At 40.1% G+C, this 24,197-nt stretch overlaps 2 protein-coding genes across 2 annotated transcripts; both read right to left on the reverse strand.

Moving 5' to 3' along the window:
* Window positions 1-3: 3 nt before the first annotated feature.
* On the reverse strand, window positions 4-6,894 carry eif4h (eukaryotic translation initiation factor 4h; the record flags this gene model as incomplete). Its single annotated transcript, XM_034140448.1, is given in 5 exon segments — window positions 4-78; window positions 588-729; window positions 1,408-1,472; window positions 4,089-4,261; window positions 6,771-6,894. Coding segments are annotated over 5 exon segments (520 nt in total), but the record flags the coding sequence as incomplete, so codon positions are not given.
* Window positions 6,895-11,433: 4,539 nt separating this feature from the next.
* LOC117490679 (anoctamin-7-like) lies at window positions 11,434-24,197 on the reverse strand (the record flags this gene model as incomplete). The annotated part of the gene is given in 13 exon segments (XM_034140460.1): window positions 11,434-12,062; window positions 13,964-14,054; window positions 14,135-14,262; window positions 14,810-15,015; window positions 16,424-16,498; window positions 16,531-16,637; window positions 17,047-17,144; window positions 18,207-18,261; window positions 18,809-18,920; window positions 19,783-19,885; window positions 20,264-20,359; window positions 21,027-21,164; window positions 24,092-24,197. Coding segments are annotated over 13 exon segments (1,492 nt in total), but the record flags the coding sequence as incomplete, so codon positions are not given.

Below are 24,197 nucleotides of genomic sequence, written 5' to 3' on the forward strand. Positions count from 1 at the left end.
GACCTCCGTCCTGATTATCGAAGTCCTCTCTGGATCCTCGACCTCCTCCTCCTGGAGCTCCTCGAGAGCCTCCTCGTCCTGCAGGGGACAGGGGGAGTTAACACTTGGGGGAGGGGGGGGGCATTGAGGAGGCGGGGCTTGTTAGTCGACCATCAGCCAATCACAGAGCAGATGTTAAGGAGAAGAACCTCAAGCAAGTTACATTTCATGAGATTTGCTCGGGATGAAAGATGGAGGTGAAGATGACTCCTCCTCTGAGTCTCACTTTTTATATTTAGTTTTACAGTTTTTAAACTATTGCCAATCGTTTGGGGCCGTACCAAATGTTTGGATTCTTTTTAAGAATCTTTGAAGAATAAAATGTGTAAATGTCTTCGATAACATTTTTAAAAAATAATTACAAATTGTCAACAAAAAAAATTATTCACTCAAATCTATTCTGTGTTAATTTAAATACATTTTTAAAGCAAAGTCATTTTTACTCAGAGGAGAAACAACTGAAGAAGAAAACAGGACATCACTCACTCTCTCCAACTCTCTCTCTCTCTCTCTCTCACACACACACACACACACACACACACACGTACCTCCGCCGCCGCCTCCTCGCACGTCATCTTTCCGGAAGTCGAAGCCCCCTCCTCCGCCCCCGCCTCGGCCGCCCCCTGGGCCCCCCCTCTCTTGTCTCCGCCCTTCTGCGATGTCGACCCTCAGAGCCTTGTGATCCAGCAGCTGAAGCAGAAGATGAAGATGAAGAAGATGAAGAAGACTTAATTCATTCATTAATGTCCAAAGAGAAATTATTTTTACAGAGGTGAGAAGTCGCGTGTTACTGTTGAGCTCGACTGTACGAGTATGTAGTGTCTCTACTTTAAAGAGTCCTCTCCTGCTGATGTTCAGGTGTATATCAGTATGTAGTGTCTCTACTTTAAAGAGTCCTCTCCTGCTGATGTTCAGGTGTATATCAGTATGTAGTGTCTCTACTTTAAAGAGTCCTCTCCTGCTGATGTTCAGGTGTATATCAGTATGTAGTGTCTCTACTTTAAAGAGTCCTCTCCTGCTGATGTTCAGGTGTATATCAGTATGTAGTGTCTCTACTTTAAAGAGTCCTCTCCTGCTGATGTTCAGGTGTATATCAGTATGTAGTGTCTCTACTTTAAAGAGTCCTCTCCTGCTGATGTTCAGGTGTATATCAGTATGTAGTGTCTCTTCTTTAAAGAGTCCTCTCCTGCTGATGTTCTGGTGTATATCAGTATGTAGTGTCTCTACTTTAAAGAGTCCTCTCCTGCTGATGTTCAGGTGTATATCAGTATGTAGTGTCTCTACTTTAAAGAGTCCTCTCCTGCTGATGTTCAGGTGTATATCAGTATGTAGTGTCTCTACTTTAAAGAGTCCTCTCTTCATACTCACAGCGCCGTCGTACGTCAACGCTTCCTTTAGAGACTCCAGATCTTCAAACTCCACATAACAGAAGCCTGAAGAAGAGAAGGAAGCACACACGGAGGGGAACGGGATCAGAAAGGGACGATTCTAGGTGATAGGAAAGGAGCTTCAATGCTTCCTTTGTTATCCCCTTTTGAGGAAACACCAGAACATTCTTCAGGAAAGGAGATAATGCTGTCCCACGATTCCTTGCAAGGAGTTGTGGGACAGCAGTATCTCCTTTCCTTTCCTGAAGGATAGTCCGGTGTTTCCTAAAGGGGATACCAAAGGAAGCATTGAAGCTCCTTTCCTATCACCTAGAATCAGCGCGCTCTCATCTCGGCTGCAGGTCTGGATCAGGAATGATATTCAATCTAATATTTCATAATCCACTCCTGGGTGTTGTTGAGAAAGTGCCGAAGTTTTATTCAGTATTTGTTGTAGGATCTAAACTCGGTCCGCTTTGACAAACTAAAATACTCTTACATTTACAAAAAAAGGATCATATAATAAATGTGAAAACATCCATTCTGCATAAACAGTACATTTAGATAGAAATGGTGCTTTTACTCAATTAATGGAACCAAGTACTTCTTCCAATGCTTTCCTTTGCTAATGAATGACACACGAGAGAAAGTATTTATTAAATAAGGACAAATTAAAGTATTTTATAACTAAGCAAACCAAAGATAAAAGGCATCATGGGGACGTAAGAGCGTTCGCAGAACAAATCGGAGGATGAAGTTGTTTAATCCTAACTGGGTGTTTACGGTTTCAGGGTCTATGCAGGAGTCCTGAAGTCACATGGAAAACCTCTTAAGACCTTTTCTAAGACCCTTTCCATACATTTTAAGACCTCATCGCCACTTTGAGTTTTAACCGGTTACCTTGGCGACACACTTTACCTCACATTGACTATATACAGTATTGATTGTCCTTCCTCCTTATCTTCCAACCATTTGCGGTATATTTGGAACTTTAAGTATTTTTGGAACTTTAAGTATTTTTGGAATTTACGGTATTTTTGGAACTTTAAGTATATTTGGAATTTACAGTATTTTTGGAACTTTAAGTATTTTTGGAACTTTAAATATATTTGGAATTTACGGTATTTTTGGAACTTTAAGTATATTTGGAACTTTAAGTATATTTGGAATTTACGGTATTTTTGGAACTTTAAGTATTTTTGGAACTTTAAATATATTTGGAATTTACGGTATTTTTGGAACTTTAAGTATATTTGGAATTTACGGTATTTTTGGAACTTTAAATATATTTGGAATTTACGGTATTTTTGGAACTTTAAGTATATTTGGAACTTTAAGTATATTTGGAATTTACGGTATTTTTGGAACTTTAAATATATTTGGAATTTACGGTATTTTTGGAACTTTAAGTATATTTGGAATTTACGGTATTTTTGGAACTTTAAGTATATTTGGAATTTACGGTATTTTTGGAACTTTAAGTATATTTGGAATTTACTGTATTTTTGGAACTTTAAGTATATTTGGAATTTACGGTATTTTTGGAACTTTAAGTATATTTGGAACTTTAAGTATATTTGGAATTTACGGTATTTTTGGAACTTTAAGTATATTTGGAATTTACAGTATTTTTGGAACTTTAAATACATTTGGAATTTACGGTATTTTTGGAACTTTAAGTATATTTGGAATTTACGGTATTTTTGGAACTTTAAGTATATTTGGAATTTACAGTATTTTTGGAACTTTAAGTATTTTTGGAACTTTAAATATATTTGAAATTTACGGTATTTTTGGAACTTTAAGTATTTTTGGAATTTACAGTATTTTTGGATCTTTGGACCCTTTCCACACATTTTAAGACCTCATCGCCACTTTGAGTTTTAACCGGTTACCTTGGCGACACACTTTACCTCACATTGACTATATACAGTATTGATTGTCCTTCCTCCTTATCTTCCAACCATTTGGACGCAGACTTGCGTTTCCCCATAACGATGTTGTTTAACAACCGGCGTAAACGGACCTTCGCGCGCTATCAAGCAGTGAGCGTGCGATGTCCTGTTCAGACGACGTCAAACCCAACGGGATGCCATCAATAAACTACACAGAATCACACTACACACCTACGCAATGATTACATTCAGGCAGACTGTAGAATACAACCTCTTTGGACCATTTATATACTTATTGAAAACAAGCTACAAAATGTAATACCTTGGAAAATGCCGTTTAATACTTTTTAATAGCCTTAACTTTCGCTAAATTGATTTATCAACTTTTAATACTTTTTAAGACCCCGCGGACACTCTGGGTTTATTATTTATCTTGTCTTGATTACCATTTACCTTTCATGTATTTGTTTGTTTATTTATTTGTTTGTTTTTCAATAACAAATGTATTGTTTTAAGCAACAAATATATATATAGGTGTTAATAATTGAGTTTTTGGGAGAAGAGGTGGGATTAAATACCTTTTCGGATGTGTATTAGGTCGATTATTTGTTTATATATAATTTGTAAGTCAGTTATGTTTTTGTTTATCAATTTGATACTCCTTAAGTTTGTACAGTATCACAATTCTCATGTTTCATTTCATTATTATTTGTTTACACATTCGAAATAAATCAAATCAAGGTTTCCGGTACGGATCGGGCCTTGCCAGCGACTTCGTGGCACTGACCTTTGAACTTGTCTGTTTCTTTGTCGCGGACCAGCCTCACGCTGCGCATGTTGAGCTCTTTGAAGATGATGTCGATGTCGCCCTGCACGGCGTTCAGCGGCAGGTTCCCAACGTACGCCGTGAAGGGAGGCTCCGTGGGAAGCTCCTTCTGCTTCCTGCCGCCTGCCCGGGGCCTGGGGGGGGGGAACAATTACTACAACTATAACAGAATATATCTGTATTGTCTTCATACAAAGTACAACGGCATTTCTTTGGCAACTCTCACTGCAGTAAAAAAATAGACACAATAAATAAGAGTGGTAAAAAGCAGAGCGATGACAGAGCAACGAGATAACATGTCAATGAGCATATTCACACTTAGTCTAGAAATATATATTAGTAAAATAGCCATAAGTATTTCTAAATAGTTGTGGTTGCAGTCTTTGAGAAGTGTGTGTGTGTGTGTGTGTTCACAGTTGTTGTAATGTGCTCTAATAATAATAATAATGCTTGATTTAATATTTTAAAGATGAATGTATGTATGCATTTTCCTTGTGTAATAAGCTTAAAATAATCCAAGTTATAACAGTTGGGATATATGTGACTATTAAAAATTCTCTACCTACCTATCTATCCACCTACCTGCCTATCTATCCACCTATCTATCTACCTATCCACCCACCTACCTATCTATCCACATACCTATCTACCTATCTATCCACCTATCTATCTATCCACATACCTATCTACCTACCTACCTACCTACCTACCTATCTATCTATCTACCTATCCATCTATCCACCTACCTACCTACCTATCCATCTATCCACCTACCTACCTACCTACCTACCTACCTACCTATCCATCTATCCACCTACCTACCTACCTACCTACCTACCTACCTATCCATCTATCCACCTACCTACCTACCTACCTACCTACCTACCTACCTATCCATCTATCCACCTACCTACCTACCTATCTATCTACCTATCCATCTATCCACCTACCTACCTACCTATCCATCCATCTACCTACCTATCTATCCACCTACCTACCTATCTACCTACCTATCCATCTATCCACCTACCTACCTACCTATCCATCTATCCACCTACCTATCTACCTACCTATCTATCTACCTATCCATCTATCCATCTATCCACCTACCTATCTACCTATCTATCCACCTACCTACCTATCTACCTACCTATCCATCCATCTACCTACCTATCTATCCACCTAACTGCCTACCTACCTACCTACCTACCTAACTATCTTAATCAATGGGAACCGGTCAGTCAGTACGCCTGTTGGAAACACCTTATCACAGCTAATGGTGCTGATGTCAATCGTGAAAGTAAACAGTTGTAATGTTGGAAGTCAAAGAAATGACCGTTGTCGCTGCAGGGACACGAGGAGGTATGAATATCAGGGGGTTGTTATCTTTACAATAATACATATGTTTTAAGATCCCTGCAATTAATGTACCGTTTGAGTGTCAGTTTACAAATATATATATTATCCATTCTTTTAATACTAATAACATTAGAGCAGGTGCATTGTAATCTACTCATAACAGGATATAATACATCTGTGTTCTTGTTTTTTAACTAAACTTGTGACTTTGTTAGCAAATAAATAAAGTAAAATCTGTATCTGTTCCTCGAGGAGACTCAGCAGCCTGAAGCCAACACACTTTAAAAAAGAGGGGACCTATCCTGCTTGTTGTGGTGTTCCCTCTCCTGTAGGTGTTAGTGCATGTAAATGGTCTGCAGAGGCTACAATCCCTGTGTTTCTCTCCCACCCCCAAGTGGCCCAAACACCGCCATTCGATGTTTACTTCCTGAAAATAGTGACATCACTGTGGAACACTCACGCTCCTATTGGCTAGAGCTCCAACACATTGTACATGATAGACTAAGGGGCGGGACATCTGTATCTGGTGACCATTCACAACAGAGCCGGCGAGCTAACCAATCAGACTGGGCTCTGGTTTCAGAAACAGGGTTAAAATGTGCGCTGCAGCACAGGCAGTATGAGACAAATAAAGAGCTTTTTGAACATTAATTAATGAAGACATGTCCCAGTAGAGACTCTAGTCATATGAAGCAGGACATGAGCAGGATGTGTCCCCTTTAAGTGATCGGTAACAGATCGATACCCAGCCTCATGTCTGGAGGAGACGCTGCGGACACATGATGCAGCCATGCGGGCAGCCTGCACCTGATTCAACACATTATATTGCCATACGTCAGTATAAAGTACATCAATCTAGATATCCATGTACTGTACAGGTATATAACGCGCAGTTGCACTTTACGATGAAACGCTCAGCTCACCTACATATTAAGAAACTATACATACAAACAAACGTATGAGATAAAAACCTAGCATAAGAACATTTTACAGATATTAAAACAATTCCTGTCTCGGAATAAAAGTGCTGTAAAACTACCCCGGGATCTCCGTTTAAAACACGTTATTTTTCGGGTGTATTTCCCCCACATGTGTGTGCGTCAGACCGCGGTGTTTCCTGCCGCTGCGCCCGGCCTCCCCCCCCCCTCATGTCCGGCCTTCTGAGGGAGGGCCAGTCGGGGCCTGGTCCTCCTCACACACAGAGAACCGGGGAACACAGCACTATTTTCCGGCTCTCTGTCCGCGGTTGTCCGTGTGGAGGAAGTGTTGCCGGAGGAGACTCACCCTCTGCCGCCGCCGAAGCTCCCGTAGGCCCGGTCCCGATCCTCGTAGTTGTCGTAGTCCGCCATCACTGCTGCTGTGTGTCGGAGGAGGAGGTCCTTCACGTCACACGGGGAGCGGGTTGAGCTGTCCTCAGAGCGCCTGTCCGGGAAAAACACTGTCACTTTATTTTTTTATTAGTCAATTTATTGAACATGTCAGAAACAAAACAAGCAACAATAATAATAATTGTAATAATAATTTTAAGGCAAGGCAAGGCAAGTTTATTTATATAGCACCTTTCAACACAAGGCAATTCAAAGTGCTTTACAAAAATGGAAGACATTATGAAAATGGCATTTAAAATCAGTCATTAAAAAGAAAAGATAATAAAATAAACATTAAAAGAAAAAATACATGGATAAAAGTTAAAAGTTACAGTGCAGTTTAAGATGTGAATAGTTCAATTAAAAGCAGCGGCAAAAAGAAAAGTCTTCAGCCTGGATTTAAAAGTAGTAAGAGTTGCAGCGGACCTGCAGGTCTTCTTAACAAAGAAAAGCACAAAAAAAACCTCAAAAAGTCTCTGTCAAGAGGGGCAAGAAGAAGAAGCTTAAACACTTTTCTGGTCCTACCCCATCTAGCATAAATCTTTCTTGAAAATAAAAGATTAGGAAATCGTCCTCAGCATGGTGATATTGGATTCATTGTTTAAAACAAATAAAAAATAGTGTACAAAACAACCAAAAATAAATAACTTGTCTTTTAAGAAATAACAAGTATGAGTTCACAGGTCCTGCTCAGAACCAGGACAGATACAATGGACCTTTAATAATCCCCATGGGGAAATTCAGTAGTTCAAACAGTAACAGGGTAAGAAATGAGCGCCTGTCCGGGAACACACTAGATTCAAGATTCAAGGCTTTTTATTGTCATTTGTGCATAGCTACAGTGTCGATATGACAATGAAAGGTTGCTAACAAATTATCTCAGTATTATAAAGTAAAATGTTACTGTGCCTGTGGGTATGTTTATAATATTATGTCCACTTGTAATGTTTTGTTTGGCCTTATGATGGCGAAAATTGGATGACCATTTCAGTTTTCATTTCATACAGCACTGTAAATTGCATGAAATTATGAGCTGTTTTGTTTTGTTGTATGTATGTTTATGTATGTTTTGTGTGTGTGAGGACCCCGGGAAGAAGAGCCAATGCTCATGCTAGTGCTAATGGGGATCCTAATAAAGACATAAAGACTTAGGTCACAGGCTCCTCCAACAGTGCAACAACAATAAAACTGAAAATAGTAAATAAAATATAATATAATAGAAATAGTGCAGAATAGTCTATATACAAGTAATTGAAATATTGATATATATAAGTTGCAAACAGATGAATGTACCACTTTATTATAAGATAAGATAAGATAGACCTTTATTAATCCCCGTCAGTAGTTCAAACAGCAACAGGGTGAGAATGAAAAACAGCACAGATTCACACAAGATTAGAGATTAATACAATTAAAAGATCAAATAAAAATAAAATGATATACACTTAAAATAATAAATGAATTAAAATGAACATATATACATATTTGGGGCATACATATTAGATATATTTACAGGTATGTGTGAAAACAGTGTGTTTTTTTATATTATATTACTCACAAAACACATCTTCCAGAAATAATAATATTCAAATAATGATATGATAAAAACTAGAACCAGTTACCTCTCCCAGTTCCCAAAGGTTAAATAAATCAATGTTAAAATCAGGAATTTAACATTTTAAAAACATTATTGTATTACTCTCATATATATATATATATATCAAATATCCTATATATTTTCTTTTTTTTAAAACTCTGAATTGTAGTGAAGTAGAAATACAAAGTAGTATAAAATAGAAATACTCAAGTGAAGTACAAGTACCTCAACATTGTACCCACCGTGACACGGGGGTCACATGAACTTTAAATGTTCTGGAAAGTTCCTTAGCTTTAGCCTTTAAGTCCCTCAGTGACACCCTGAACAGTCTGGGGGGGTCATGGTCCAGGTCATGTGACTTTGTGTTCCCATAGCAACATGTCCAAGATGTCCATGTGCCAGGTTAACACATGTGACAGAACGAGCTACATTTCAAAAGCTTTTTTTGTTTGTTGCTAAAGGTAAAATTCAAGCCATTTAAGAATGAAAATGCTTACATAACATGTCCTTTATTACATTTAACCTGTTGTGGAAACATTTCTTGATCAAATTGATATGAAACAAATGAGACAAACATTGCTGTGACACTGCTGTCACATCGGGACTTTAACCCTAAACGTTCACAGTAAACCCGGAGTGACATATATGCACAATTAGAAATATGATTATGATCTGCTCAGTCAAATTAGCTGATTCAATTATATTTAGTTAATATATTCTTTATTCTTCAATTCAAATAATGTTCAAACTAATTTAAACCAAAAAATCATCCTCATTAATGAAGTTATATATAAGAGTTATTTTACCATTAAAGCCCAATGTGACATATATGTCACATTTCAGATCTCTGACACTAGGGGGGGTTACTTGTCAGAAATGTGTAGGTGGTCTATTTAGTCTAAATGATGTTCCCCTTAATTTCCCCAAAAGTAGCTAACTTATGGGTTAAGGACAGTACTTGAGAAAAATATACTTAGTTACTTCCCACCTCTGACTGGGAGACACACAAAAGATGCATACTTTTTTTAAAGCTAAGAAAAAGAGAGAAAAACAAAAGGTGACCTTACAAAAAATAATGTGAAATACACAGTTAGGGTTATATCATTACACTACATAACACACACCTGCCCACCTTTAGCCTTTCATAAAAGCTCATCCGGCATCAATCATCTCGTCTCTTTGTGAGATGAATGTATTTATGCATTTGCCTCTAATCTAAATTATAACAGATGGGATTTCTGTTTAAACAAAAAACTGTTTTCTGTAAATAGTGTAAAAATAATCAGATACAAGTCAAAGTCCTGCATTCATCCTCATACATGTAAAAGTGAGAGAAGAGAATCATGAATATTATTATAGTTATGATGTTCATCAGGGGGGGGGGGGGATATATATGGCATATATATATGCCATATATATCATTTTGCTTTACACTACAGGTGAAAATGGAAGCTGCCCAGTCACTGAAATAAAGACGGATATTATTTATGTTACAAGTTGTCAGTTTAAATATGAAACTAAGCAAGAGGTGCAAAAAGTTCTTTATTTTGTTACTTTATTCAAGAAAAAATAGGAACATGACAACATATTCACTAAACCATTCATTAGTGGTGCACAGACAAAGTAGAAAGTAAAACAAAAGCAGGTATTTAAAATAAAATATATCCAAATTGTTTTTATTGCCTTCAGAATTATGTGTTTTTTTAATTGTGGTTTCATACTGATGGAGTTCTGGCTAGAAACTGTGTCAGTGGGTATTTCTCAATGTCGAGGATGCTTCCTTGGTAGGACAAGTCCCTATACGAGTCAGGTCCATCAGAGGCTAGCAAGTGTGCAGGTGTGCGTCATATGAGAGGCTTACGTCATATGAGAGGCTTACATTTTCCGCCAAAGATTTTGGAAATTGGTCCGTGCGCAAAGCATTGTGGGGATTTTAAGACCGCGGAGGATACACTGGTGCATCCTCGAAATGTCTTGCAGCGAAGGATTCAGTCCTCGGTAGAATTCCAAGGATCCTGGACATTGGAACAGTCCTTCGGCGGGATTCGATGACGTAGCATCCTTGAAATAGTGGCTTGGAAGCCAATATCCTCGCGATTGAGAAACGGCCACAGCCTCACCAGCCATGAACCTCACCGCACGTCACTGACTACTTCTACTACTGCTACTATTACTTCCTTGACATTGAGAAACACCCAGTCCATCTATTGTATTCTAGTGGATGTTAAATATTCCCATAGATTAAATTAACAACAAGAAGAAATATAAATATCTTCTCCATCCCATCACCTTCAAATTATAAATACATGTCTCTTTCCACAAATGTGATTGTTTGCCCATTTTTCCTTTTTTAACAGGCCGACTGTTCAACATTAAACCAATGACACATTTTTCTTCTTATTCACAGAAAGATTTTTATAAAGGTATTAATCCTCCATTTGTTGATTGATAGTTGTTTCAATTTCATTTTGAGTCTCCATAATGATTGGATTGCATCATTTTCACAAATAAAAACATTTAAACCTGTATATTTCATTATATTATTCTCATAAATGCTGGATTATCTTATTTATTTGTATTTTCTTCTGCCACTTCCTCACAGAGCCCCTCCTCCAACACACACGAACGCACACATGACCAATGAGGGCACGAGATAAGTTTGTGCACAGATGGAAGGCTGACAGGCAGGTAGGCCATCCAGTTATTTTAGCCGGGCCGGCTCAGATGATTGGTCGTGCTTTTTACAGTACTACGGCTTCCACAGATGACATTTATTATGGATTTATTGTCAAAGCACTTAAGATATTCATTGCTATCGGGATGTTAAGAGCATTCCATGGAATATAACAACAAGTGTATCTGAAGTGAATTACCTACCCCACCTTTAACACAGGTTAAAATTAAAATAAATTACGTATTTAATGAATGCAGGGGAACAGGTTTTGAACAATTTCTCGAGTACTAATATCATGGCTTTAAGAAATGAACTTAAATGTATTTATTTAGGATCAACCCCTTGAGATGAACCCTCTCGTTTTCAAGGGGCTTGTAACATCAAGACAGTAAAAAACAAACAAATCAAGTCACAATACAACCAACAGACTACTACAATCACAACACACACATTGTCCAAGTGTGTGTCCACAGAGAGTTCATGAAGAGTTTGTATGTGCTGATTTATCAAAAGCAGGTACAATTCACAGCAAAATAAGAATGAAAGCATCGTATGTTTGGTGGTAAGGTATTCCAATCTGAAGGAGCGCTGAACATAAATGATCTATCTCTAATAAGATATGTGCATTGGACTAATGGGACCAAATACGTTCCAAAAAACAAGACAATAAAATAGAGGTCAAATAATTCTCTTATGCAGTGAGCAAAACATTGGATACAGGACAGACAGATTTGAAGGGGATGAGTGAGTTTGGAAGACCCTCAGGCCGGAGTCGAACCCCCGGTCGCTGCAGCTGGACTGCAGCAGGTTTTCTGAACCTGGTTCTCAGCCAGCGCTTCTTTAGCCAGGTAATGCTCTCTCTTGATCTTCATCTCCACTTCCTCGGGGACATCGGGAACCATCAGGTCGATCATTCGGCCGATGAAGAACACCACGTGCTGAGGAGGGGAGAGGAGGTCAGGGTTAGTGATGTTACGTTCACCAACGATCCGATTCTTTTGAACGGCTCTTTGGTACGAACGAAGGGAACCGAGTCATACTTGGTGAGAGGCGTTCTTTTTATCGTTGGTTCACTGTAGTAGCGTAGGCAGACAGTTACTTTAGGGCGGGCCTGTATGAAATAGGGTGGGCCAGCTTTTTCCAGGGGGAAAAATGACTTTAAGGTAGGTCTGACCTATAATAATAATATATAATAATGCCCATTGCCAAGCATCGTTGTAGCATTTCCCTCAGAATAATGGTGGAAGACCTGACTGATGATATGAATTCATTGAAATCTCCAATATCAACGTAAGAGCTATAAAGACACAAAAATAACAAATACATTTAGGCTCCATCCGTATTAGAATCACTTTAGCATGCTACCAAAAGTGAACTGTAAACAGACAGCAAAGCTACAAAACAGCTTATAAACGAATTAGCACAAAACCCACATTTTTATATTATAGTTAATACCAACTTGGTGCCTCTTCGGGGGGGTGCTAAACTTAAACATAAACTTTATCCTTTACTTTCTCCGTCTTTATATGCAGATTAATCTCCGCTCCTTTTCTCCGTCACGTTGTTTCCATAGCAACAACAACTTCCTGTCAACAGCGTAAACTCGCCTTCAAAATAAAAGCATGTAAATAACACAGGACGTTAACCTAAATTACATTTAACACATATTTAGCACTGCAACGAAAGTAACAAAAACAACGTAATATCCTTTTCAGTTTCACAGAACACAAATTGGGTTATTAACAATCGTTAGGTAACTATTTTATTGCACTAACAGCAACAATAGGTTGTAGCATTCAAACCTGCTCATGGACTTGCAGTGGTCCTCGCTTTGTTTATGTCTCTCCAACGAGTTACGCTGTGCTTCCAGTCTACATATCCCTCGTGAATGCACCTTCAGCTCCTGGGCTGGGGAAATGTCTGCACATTGTACAGAAAAGCGTGTCCCTGCAGGCAGCTCTCTGCCTCTCTCACGTTACTATGGCGCCCGCCGGAAACAACAACCAGTTTTTACCGTAAATGAGTTTGGTTCAGAGGATAAAACACATACAACATTAATTCAACTCGATATTTGTTCACTTGAATTTCACTTTGAATGCTTGGATATTCTCAACGGGTGAATACATTTTTTTATTCCCTCCCCTTTTATTTTTTAAAGAAATTCTCAGTGTGGGCCAATGAGTAAACTGGGTGGGCCTGGGCCTGGGCCCTATGGTGGCTACGCCACTGGTTCACTGCCTGCCATAAATCCACTCGCCTTTAAAGGAACTTGCTTTCCTGAATGCAAATGTTCCGTAGATGATGGCGTAACGCTGCTTGAGTAGTAGTCTGGCTGAGAGATGAAGCAAGTTATACATTTTTCTGTGAGTAAAAGTAGATTTCTGGCGATACAGTCAATCATTACCCTGGTGATTATTTCTCAGATAAACCTAGTAACCCCGCCCCCTTAAAAAAAAACTGCTCTTTTGAACGGCTCTCAGAAAGGAACGGAGCCATGAGATCAGGCTCCCTTCAAAGAGTCGTAATTCCCATCACTAGTCAGGGTGAGGGCACGGTCGGGATGACGTTTAGTCGTCTCATTTAGACACTTGTTGGAAACCTCTGTTTTTAAATCCACCAGTGGGGTATTTACTGACATATTTTATGTCATAGAACGAAACGTTAAAATCTCTTCAGCTTGTGTTAACCACAGATCTTATTTCAGGATAACAACCAGAAACACATTCAGAAAACCATTGAAGAGAGACCAAGGGACAGGAAGTGAGGAAATGCTGAGTCATGTCAGAGTTCAGGACTCATTCCTGCAGTTGGACTCTAAAACAAAACTTAAAACACGGACCTCAAACACGATGACGAAGGCGAGTCGTATGGCGAGGAGGTGATAGTACTCAGGGAGGTAGTGTCCTTCTTCGTCCCTCAAATCCAGATACCTGTTCAGCACAGCATAGAAAACAACAACTTCATCAACAGCTTGCATTTCCTGTTGCGTGTTGTTGGTGACGTTGCCTACCTGCACCGTGTGTTGTTGCTTGGTGATGTTGCCAGAGTGAAGTTGATGAAGCCATTGAGATTGCTGTCTCTGGTGTGGCGGTAGTACAGGCGAGGCAGGAAGGACGAGGTGAAGGCGATGAGGAAAGCCTGAAAACAGGTGTGGAAAAGTTCACATTCTGAGAAGATGAGTCAGCAATTTGAATCTCTAACGCTCATGTGAGACAGACAGGAACTTTGAGGGTGAAATCATAAGGAATGCACAGCTGTATTTCTGTGTTGGACCCTGAAGGCAATAACGTGCAATAACGTCACTGCAGCTCTGTATTCTATTCTATTTTATTTGTATTTACTTGCACTATTTAAACTATTTTATCTGTTTTATTGTGTTGCACTGTTAGAGGAGCCTGTGACTGTAGCTATGTAAACATGACAATACAAGCCTTGAATCTTGAGTATTGTCTCCTGAGAGTCTTACGTTGCTGAAAGCGGCGATGTGTGTGATGAGCTGCCTGAAAACAGGTTTGGAAAAGTTAAGATTCTGAGAAGATGAGTCAGCAATTTGAATCTCTAACGTGAGACAAATAGGAACGTTGAGGGTGAATCATAAGGAATATACATTTGCAGGGATGATCTGTGTTGGACCCTGAAGGCAATAACGTCACTGCAGCTCTGTATTGTCTGCGGAGAGTCTTACGTTGCTGAAAACGGCCACGTGTGTGATGAGCTGCAGGATGGGTAGCCAGATGCCGAGGTCCTGCACTCGCTCCACCACCGGGCGGCGATATTCAGTCACAAACTTCTGAGCATCCAGGCGGATCTCCACCCAGTTATTGATGAGAGCGAAGAAAGGGGCGAGAGGAAACGCCGCCACGAAGATGGTGATGAAACCAAACTGGATCACTGAGGAGGAAGAGGGAGTCGTTACATCTCCGTTAACCCCACCAGTCAGGGAGAAACAGGTGAACAAATCCAGAGGTGGAAGAAGTACTCAGATCTTGTACCTGAGTAAAAGTAGAAGTACTCAGATCTTGTACTTGAGTAAAAGTAGAAGTACTCAGATCTTGTACTTGAGTAAAAGTAGAAGTACTCAGATCTTGTACTTGAGTAACAGTAGAAGTACTCAGATCTTGTACTTGAGTAAAAGTAGAAGTACTCAGATCTTGTACTTGAGTAACAGTAGAAGTACTCAGATCTTGTACTAGAGTAAAAGTAGAAGTACTCAGATCTTGTACTTGAGTAAAAGTAGAAGTACTCAGATCTTTAAGTAAAAGTAGAAGTACTCAGATCTTGTACTTGAGTAAAAGTAGAAGTACTCAGATCTTGTACTTGAGTAAAAGTAGAAGTACTCAGATCTTGTACTTGAGTAACAGTAGAAGTACTCAGATCTTGTACTAGAGTAAAAGTAGAAGTACTCAGATCTTGTACTTGAGTAAAAGTAGAAGTACCAGAGTGTAGGAATACTCTGTTACAGTAAAAGTACTGCATTCAAAATGTTCCTCAAGTGAAAGTAGAAAAGTATTATCATCAAAATATAGTGAAAGTAGCGACAGTGAAAGTAGTCGTTGAGCAGATTGGTCCATTTCAGAATAATATATACGATATGTTTTATAATGATTGATCATGAAAGTGTTCTCAAAGCTGGTAAAGGTGCAGCTAGTTTGAATGACTTTGTATACTGCAGGGTAGCTTGTGGATTTACTCCAGGTGGAACTAAAGTCTGAGTTAAAGGGGACCTATCATGCAAAATGCACTTGTGTACGTCTTTTATACATGAATATGTGTCCCCGGTGTTCCAGGGAACTCACCAAGTGTCAGAAAACACAACCCTCTCTATTTTCCTCCATACCCAAATCTCTAAAAAAGGGGCTGCAACGGATCTGATAAAAACTGATCCAGATTTGAACACTGTCCTGACGTCAGGACGGTGGCGCTACGGCTATTGGGCCAACTCCACCAATCAGGAGGAGACAGCCACGGCCATTGCCGTTCGAAAGCGCTGGAGACGCTGTAGTACATATGCCAGGCCAGTAGGTGGTGCTGTTCTCACTGAATCTGCCCTTGCTAAAACAGGGCTAAAAAAGTGCAAATTGAGCAAAATGAGGCATGGCTAAAATGCATGATCTGTTTGGTATTTTGAAAAAAAATAAGTATAAATATGCCTTATATAGGTATGGTCCTACACTATATTATTCAAATATAGCATGATAGGTCCACTTTAACACTTGATTATATTTCACATCATTCATCCACATCTGTAAAGTAACTAAAGGGATTAAAATACAATACTTGATGCACTTGTAACTCTCACCCATCTCCAGGTATTCGCTGAAGAGTCCCTCGCAGACCAGCAGCTGGTAATCTGCCTCCCAGGGACAAACCTCCTCTTCATCCCCTTCCCCTCCTCCTCTTCATCACCCTTCCCTTCCTCCTCTTCATCCCCCTTCCCTTTCTCCTCTTTCTCCCCCTTCTCCTCCTTCAGCCGAGGACTTCTGTTCCTCTTCTGCCACCACGACTTCAGCTTCCTGCAAAATAGTGAGCTCTCACTTTTACTCGCAGTTAGAAAAGAGACAGGTCAAGTTACATTTTGATTTTGTTCAAAAATAAAATGTTTCTGTGAAATTGTTTGCCTGGAATTTGGGAATATCTGTTATTTTTTCTTAAAAATTTGTAAAATATGAAAAATATTCGAAGAACATCTCTATCTCTAGTGTGTGGAAGAGAAACTCCCTCAGGAGGGAACACAGGGATCTTAGCCGTTGCAGACCGTTTACATGCACAGAAACCTATAGAACAGACTACAGGGCCTCTTTAACTCAAACAGCTTCAACATAAAGTTTGAATATAAAATGTAAAGAAACATCACAGGGTGACAACAATTAAGTTGTTTTTTGTTTATGAACGTGTTTGATTTGTGTTGTGTGTTGTTTTTACGGTAAGAGGAACTCCTGGATGTTGTTGATCAGCTGTTTTCCCACCATGATGATCAGCAGCTCCTGAGCCAATTCAACGAGGCATCCCCCGGCTCCACACTGTCACACAGACACACACACAAAATCACAAATGAGACGACTAAACGCCATCACGCCCACCATTAGCAGCCTTTAGCTTAGCGGTGGTGACGTGAAGTCATGTGACCGTGCTGTAGTTCCTTTATAGCCCAACATTAGTCACCTTTAGCTTAGCGGTGGTGATGTGAAGTCATGTGACCGTACTGTAGTTCCTTTATAGCCCAACATTAGCCTCCTTTAGCTTAGCGGTGGTGACGTGAAGTCATGTGACCGTGCTGTAGTTCCTTTATAGCCTAACATTAGCCACCTTTAGCTTAGCGGTGGTGACGTGAAGTCATGTGACCGTGCTGTAGTTCCTTTATAGCCCAACATTAGCCACCGTTAGCTTAGCGGTGGTGACGTGAAGTCATGTGACCGTGCTGTAGTCCCTTTATAGCCTAACATTAGCCACCTTTAGCTTAGCGGTGGTGACGTGAAGTCATGTGACCGTGCTGTAGTTCCTTTATAGCCCAACATTAGCCACCTTTAGCTTAGCGGTGGTAACGTGAAGTCATGTGACCGTGCTGTAGTTCCTTTATAGCCCAACATTAGCCACCTTTAGCTTAGCGGTGGTGACGTGAAGTCATGTGACCGTGCTGTAGCTCCTTTATAGCCCAACATTAGCCACCTTTAGCTTAGCGGTGGTGACGTGAAGTCATGTGACTGTGCTGTAGTTCCTTTATAGCCCAACATTAGCCGCCTTTAGCTTAGCGGTGGTAACGTGAAGTCATTAGACCGTGCTGCAGTTCCTTTATAGCCCAACATTAGCCACCTTTAGCTTAGCGGTGGTGATGTGAAGTCATGTGACCGTGCTGTAGTTCCTTTATAGCCCAACATTAGCTACCTTTAGCTTAGCGGTGGTGACGTGAAGTCATGTGACCGTGCTGCAGTTCCTTTATAGCCCAACATTAGCCTCCTTTAGCTTAGCGGTGGTGACGTGAAGTCATGTGACCGTGCTGTAGTTCCTTTATAGCCCAACATTAGCCGCCTTTAGCTAAAACATAATGTGTATATATGTACAGTATTAATATACTGCAGACTCACATCTTCGTTGCGAATTCCTAGCAGAGTGTTGTATTTTCCAGGATAACCAACAAACCTGAACAAACACAAACAAATTAACAGCTGGTTACACATTTTTTCTGTTACACAAATGTTTTACAGTACAAAAAGTGTATGTGTTTGTGTCGTTATGGCAGCGTCCTCAAAGAAGGATAAACTACATCCACCATGGTAACATTGTGGATGTAGTTTCGGTACACGCCGCCATCTTGGATCATCACATGTATACGAGGCAACAATGCACAAAGCAGCGATTGGTTTAATCAAAAGCATGCTTACATATTCTGTGCAAGAGCCCTGTTTATTCCTGAATTGATACAGGTGCAAACGCTCAACGGCCCAAATGTTTTGTATTTGCAGCGTTTGGTTTCTGCAGCTTTTAGTAAACGCTGCGCATGTTCCCTCAAGTTGCTGAATGTTTTCTAAACGCTGCGTTTGTTGTCAAGTTGATGAACATGACTCTTCGATTTGTTTTGGTACATTTGTGTTTTTATATCTGCGTCGTTTCTGAAACATCCATTTTCGACAAACCGAGCCAAAGACATTGAGTGATCCGTGTTGTGATTGGTTGAATTATTCCTTACCTGCCTTTGAAGAAGGCGATGTAAACCGGAGACGAGTAGAAGTTGATGAACTGGAAGATGAACACTTTGAGGATGAACATGTCTTCATATTTAGACTGAGTCCGGTGCATCTCTGACGGGAAGAACACAACATATACATAAAGGAATACTACACACACTATACACACTCCTACACACTGTACACACTGTACACACTATACACACTATACACACTGTACACACTCCTACACACTGTACACACTGTACACACTATACACACTATACACACTGTACACACTATACACACTGTACACACTGTACACACACTATACACACTGTACACACTATACACACTATACACACTGTACACACTATACACACTATACACACTGTACACACTGTACACACTGTACACACCAGAATAAATCAATAATGTAATCCTACACATACGCTTTTAATCTGGCAGCGTTGCCTTTAGGTGGTTCTCAACTATCATCAAACATCACACAAATATTTTTGTCCAATTTTACATCCCTACTATGATATTGACAAGTAAATTCCTGTTACTTTTACAATAATGTTCAAATGTTTGGTTTAATCCAGGTGCCTTTGTTGGCTAATGTTGAGGTAACTAGATACATGATTTAAAAAGGCAGAAATAATAAACATAATGGTTAGAAGCCCCAAAAAGTTGCCTCAAACACGGAACAACTGATTATAATAATCAAAAATTAATTTATTATTATTATCTATAAAATATTAAATTGCCAACAGTTTTCAAACAAAGACGCAAAACAGTGAAGATTTTTAAAAACAAGTACAACTGACAATATGTAAAAACTAAAAACTGATAAAAACATTTAAACTAAATCTTCTTCAGTTTTTGTTCACCAGAACTAATCTGAAATGTGTCTGAAATAACTTTTCATTCAATGGCAACATCTAAAACAGAGGGTGAGGAGGGTGAGGAGGGTGAGGAGGCAGGTGTGACTCACCCCAGCGCGTGAGGATGTGAGCCAGCGAGGTGTAAACTTTGGACAACATGAGGATCACCAACAGGTTCAACACAGATCCTGTGATACTGGCTATCCTTGAGGCCTGAGAAAAGACAGAAATGTGAAGTCACTCAGTTGTGGGGTTCCCCAGGGAAGCGTCCTGGAGCCTCTGTTGTTTCTCTTATACCCTAAATAAACTATATATATATAATACATCTTGACGTTTTATTTGATTGGTCATTAGATAATTATTTCCTTTTGAAAAACATGTTTTCGAATAAACCGTTTCTTATAATGTAGTCAAGCATTATTTTACAAATACATGTTTAAAATCATAAAATATGGCAACAAAACTTCAAAAAAATATTTCCTACAACTCATTTTTAGTTATAACTTATAATAATAAAATAGACATTGTCTCAGAACAATTTTAAAGATTTAAAGAAACACTTTAAAACGTTTCCTGTTTTGTTATACTCACAAAGCCGGTTAAAGCGGTGTCCGACTTGTCGATAACGATGGTCAGGATGGTGCGATACAGGATGATGGCCATGAGGAACATCAGCACAACAGCAACCTGCACACAGGTTGTTGAATATCTACAAATCATTTTCACTTTTAGAAAGAAAGAAATCATTAACATCTGGAAAACTCCAACCATTGATTCTTGTTGTCAGCTCCAGTGGATGGAATGGAAACTCAATGTCAGAGCACAGGAGGAAGACATTAGTCGCTTTCACACCAAGTGCTTAGCCAGTACTTGTCCCCGGTACTTGTCCCCGGTACTTGTTCCCCCCGAACTCTTTAGTCCCTGGAACTGTCCTAGCAGATCGCCACCTCTTCTTCTTCTGCTTTGGGTTCACAAAACCTTTCGGAGTTTTACGGGGCGTGGTTTGCAATTCGCCCAGCCAAACAGAAATTGTTAGTGTGGCCGACACACCCACGAACCATTTCCTCCTCAGGAAAGTACCACCTCTCTAGCAGGGACTATCTGGGGGTGAAAAGGTTTGCGCAAACTAAGGACAAGTTCCAGATCCTTTTTGGTGTGAAACCAAATCTCCCCCCCCTATCGGCCTAGTTCAGGGGGGAAAAGTACTCCGGTGTGAAAGCGCCTATTCAGATAATTAACTTAGTACTAAGTACAAATACACTGTTACAAGTAAAAGTCCTGCATTAAAAAGGTTATTCATCAAGTGTCCCTGTGTTTCATTACATCCCAGTGTCAGAGGACAGAGGAGACTCACCATGATGATGATGGCCATGAAGCCGGTCAGCGTTCGGTTGATTCGTTTATTTTCAGGAAAGTAGGGTTCCTCCGCTCCCGTCACCGGGTTCCTGATCGTCATCGGCGCCATGGCCGTGAACTCCGGGCGAGGTCGCTCCTGTGGAGGATGGAGACAGAGATATATAGTACAGGGGTGTGCAAACGTTTTCCAACAAGGGCCACATACAGAAACATATACCAAGGGCTGGGCCACTCACTAGAGGTGTATCGCCTCAAAAGAAATCAATCAAATGTAGGTAAATTATTCTTGATACTTGAAAATGCTTTAAGAAACAAACAGCCTCTGTCACAGCTCTCCACATGGTTTCATTGATTGTGTTGGCAGCTCATTCCTTCAAACAGAAGCTTCAGATTGATTATGATAAGAGGAAATATGAAGGGTTTATTTCAAGGTTATGTACATTTATTATGTCTTATCAACTTAGATTTGTTAGAAAATGTTTTCAACTTGAATTGACTGAATCTATTTGAAAATTTAGCTTATTAACAAATGAATACTGTGTTATATATTTGAACATATATATTTAAGAAGTACAATATAAGACAAGCAGAAGTTTCATTTGTGGGCCATATTCCCTTATACCTTTTTGAATTTGCTGAGGGCCGATTCAAAATGGTCTGCGGGCCGCATTTGGCCCCTGAGCCATAGTTTGGACACCCTAACTACACCCTACATACTGGTATAGTATAACACATTTATTCTTTAACACATTTGTTCCTATACCCAATATGATGACCCAGAGGAGCATCTCATAAATCAGCGATCAACGCGTCCTCATACCTAAACGTAACTGTTTGGTAACGCTGTCTGGTGGATGTGATTGAATACGTCAACTACTGAACTTACGTACAAGTTCGAGTTACTTGTACATTACTTGAGTTTTTTTAATTCTATGCCACTCATTTCATTTCAGAAGCCATTCAAAGTCTGACATGTGTATTTGAATCACCCATCCATCACCCTCCTCCTTATGCTCACTGTGTTGCTACTATATACTCTGCCACTAGAGGTCGCCGTCTAACAAAAAAAACCTAAATACGATTCATACTCAGCTGATTTACAGATCATGTTTTTGGTCTCTCAATTACATTTACCAGTCCCATATATTTAAAAACACTAAGCCTAATTTAGTTGCACATGTCTTATTCACTCATTGTTAATATCTGTATTTGTGGATGTCATTGTTTGTGCTTGTAAAAAACAACCTAATCTAGTCCTGCTTCATCTGCCGTGAGGTTGTCAAATATCACACAAGTTATGTACAGTGCTTGATGTGAGGGGACAAAAGTGCCAGTACTCCCTCATTTACATTGTATACAAATACATTTAAGATACTAGGAGATATTGTTGTGCTTCACAACACAAGTTTTTTTTTAAAAGGGAACCATGTCAATGATTTGATTGCATTCGCTTTAGTTTGTGGTGCTAAAACTCATCAGGGCTGACATGGACATCTGTTTGGGGGGGCCAACAGTCGGGCATTTCATCACCAGGCTGTTGATGGGTCGCTAATGTTGGCTTGCTCCTGGCCTGAACTAATCAACGTAGGGTTTGACTTTTAAAATCTGGCGTGTCATCGTCCGTCTCATCTTCGTGTTAACCTTTTGGAGCCAGGTCAACATTATATTAGTGATGTGACGTTCGCGAACGATCCACTTCTTTTGAACGACTCTTTGGTACGAACGAAGGTGAGAGCCGTTCTTTTTATCGTTGGTTCTCTGCCTGCCATGAATCCACTCGCCTTTACGGCAACTTGCTTTCCTGAATGCAAATGTTCCGTAGATGATGGCGTAACGCTGCTTGAGTAGTAGTCTGGCTGAGAGATGAAGCAAGTTATACATTTTTCTGTGAGTAAAAGTAGATTTCTGGCGATACAGTCAATCATTACCCTGGTGATTATTTCACAGATAAACCGAGTAGCCCCGCCCCCTTAAAAAAAACTGCTCTTTTGAACGGCTCTCGGAAAGGAACGGAGCCTAGACTAGCCGCCGACTAGTAGAGGATGTAGTTTAGGTTCTGTGAGCGTGCAGCTTTGAGAATCTGCTGAGAACGCAATGCTTCCTGGGAAAAGCAGTTTTTTCCCGATTGAATGGCAAACGGATCAATTGAACAGAGCATTGATTAGAGAACCAGCAGCCGGTGAGAAGAGTCGGTACGATACTAAAAGTCACGGTACACCAAAGAGTAAAGTGCTGGTAACAGCCCACTTCAAGCACTGGTTATGTATGATTACATGCACAGTGTACTTAAAGGTCCCCTCTCTTCCTCTTCTTCATCAATATATCACAGGTCTCAGATATATACAGAGCCTGTCTCTGATTGGCTGAAATACCAAACAGATCATTGCAGCATTACCCATAACCCCCTCTGTTTCAGCCCTGTTTCCAAAGAGCTGATTCTCTGTCTGTTACTTTAGATGAAAATAAGGAGCCCCTCCCCACGCCCCTCTGAGAGAGATTTGGTTACAAAGAACTCAATGGTGCTCTAGGAGGAGATTCAGGTGATAAGGTGGGGGGGGGGGTACCTTGGTTGGTGATTGGCTAGAGGGGACACATGTTGATGTAGAAGAGACATGAAGAAGAGGGGACACATGTTGATGTAGAAGAGACATGAGGAAGAGGATTTTGCACAATAGGTGACCTTTAAAGTACGGTAACACAGCAACAGGAGAGATAGAGATGGAGAGACACAGAGACCAACTCCAACAAAGTGGCTCAAAAGTAGGCGAGTTAATAACAAGAGAGGCGAAGTTACGATGCCAATTTGTTCCGCTCCCACTCCCTCACATTGTCTGGTTGGGTTTCCCCGTCTCCTCCCATCACGTCATCCTCGCTGCCATCTGTGGCATTTGATACGCAGCATTTATCATTTTATTAGCCTGTTTTGCCAAGTTAAACAAGATTTGGTATAATAGGTGACCTGTAAGACCTGTGAGACAGGTGTGGTGTGAGACAGATGTGGTGTGAGACAGGTGTGGTGTGAGACAGATGTGGTGTGAGACAGGTGTGGTGTGAGACAGGTACCTCGATGTCCTGGAATTCGGAGCAGTCCCAGCGGTGAGACAGGCTTGAACAGGTTCTCTTCCAGAACTCCAGGAAGGTGACGGCCCACAGAGACATGAAGGCACTG

This window comes from Trematomus bernacchii, unplaced genomic scaffold (genome assembly GCF_902827165.1).
Source record: "Trematomus bernacchii unplaced genomic scaffold, fTreBer1.1, whole genome shotgun sequence".
Classification (NCBI taxonomy): domain Eukaryota; kingdom Metazoa; phylum Chordata; class Actinopteri; order Perciformes; family Nototheniidae; genus Trematomus; species Trematomus bernacchii.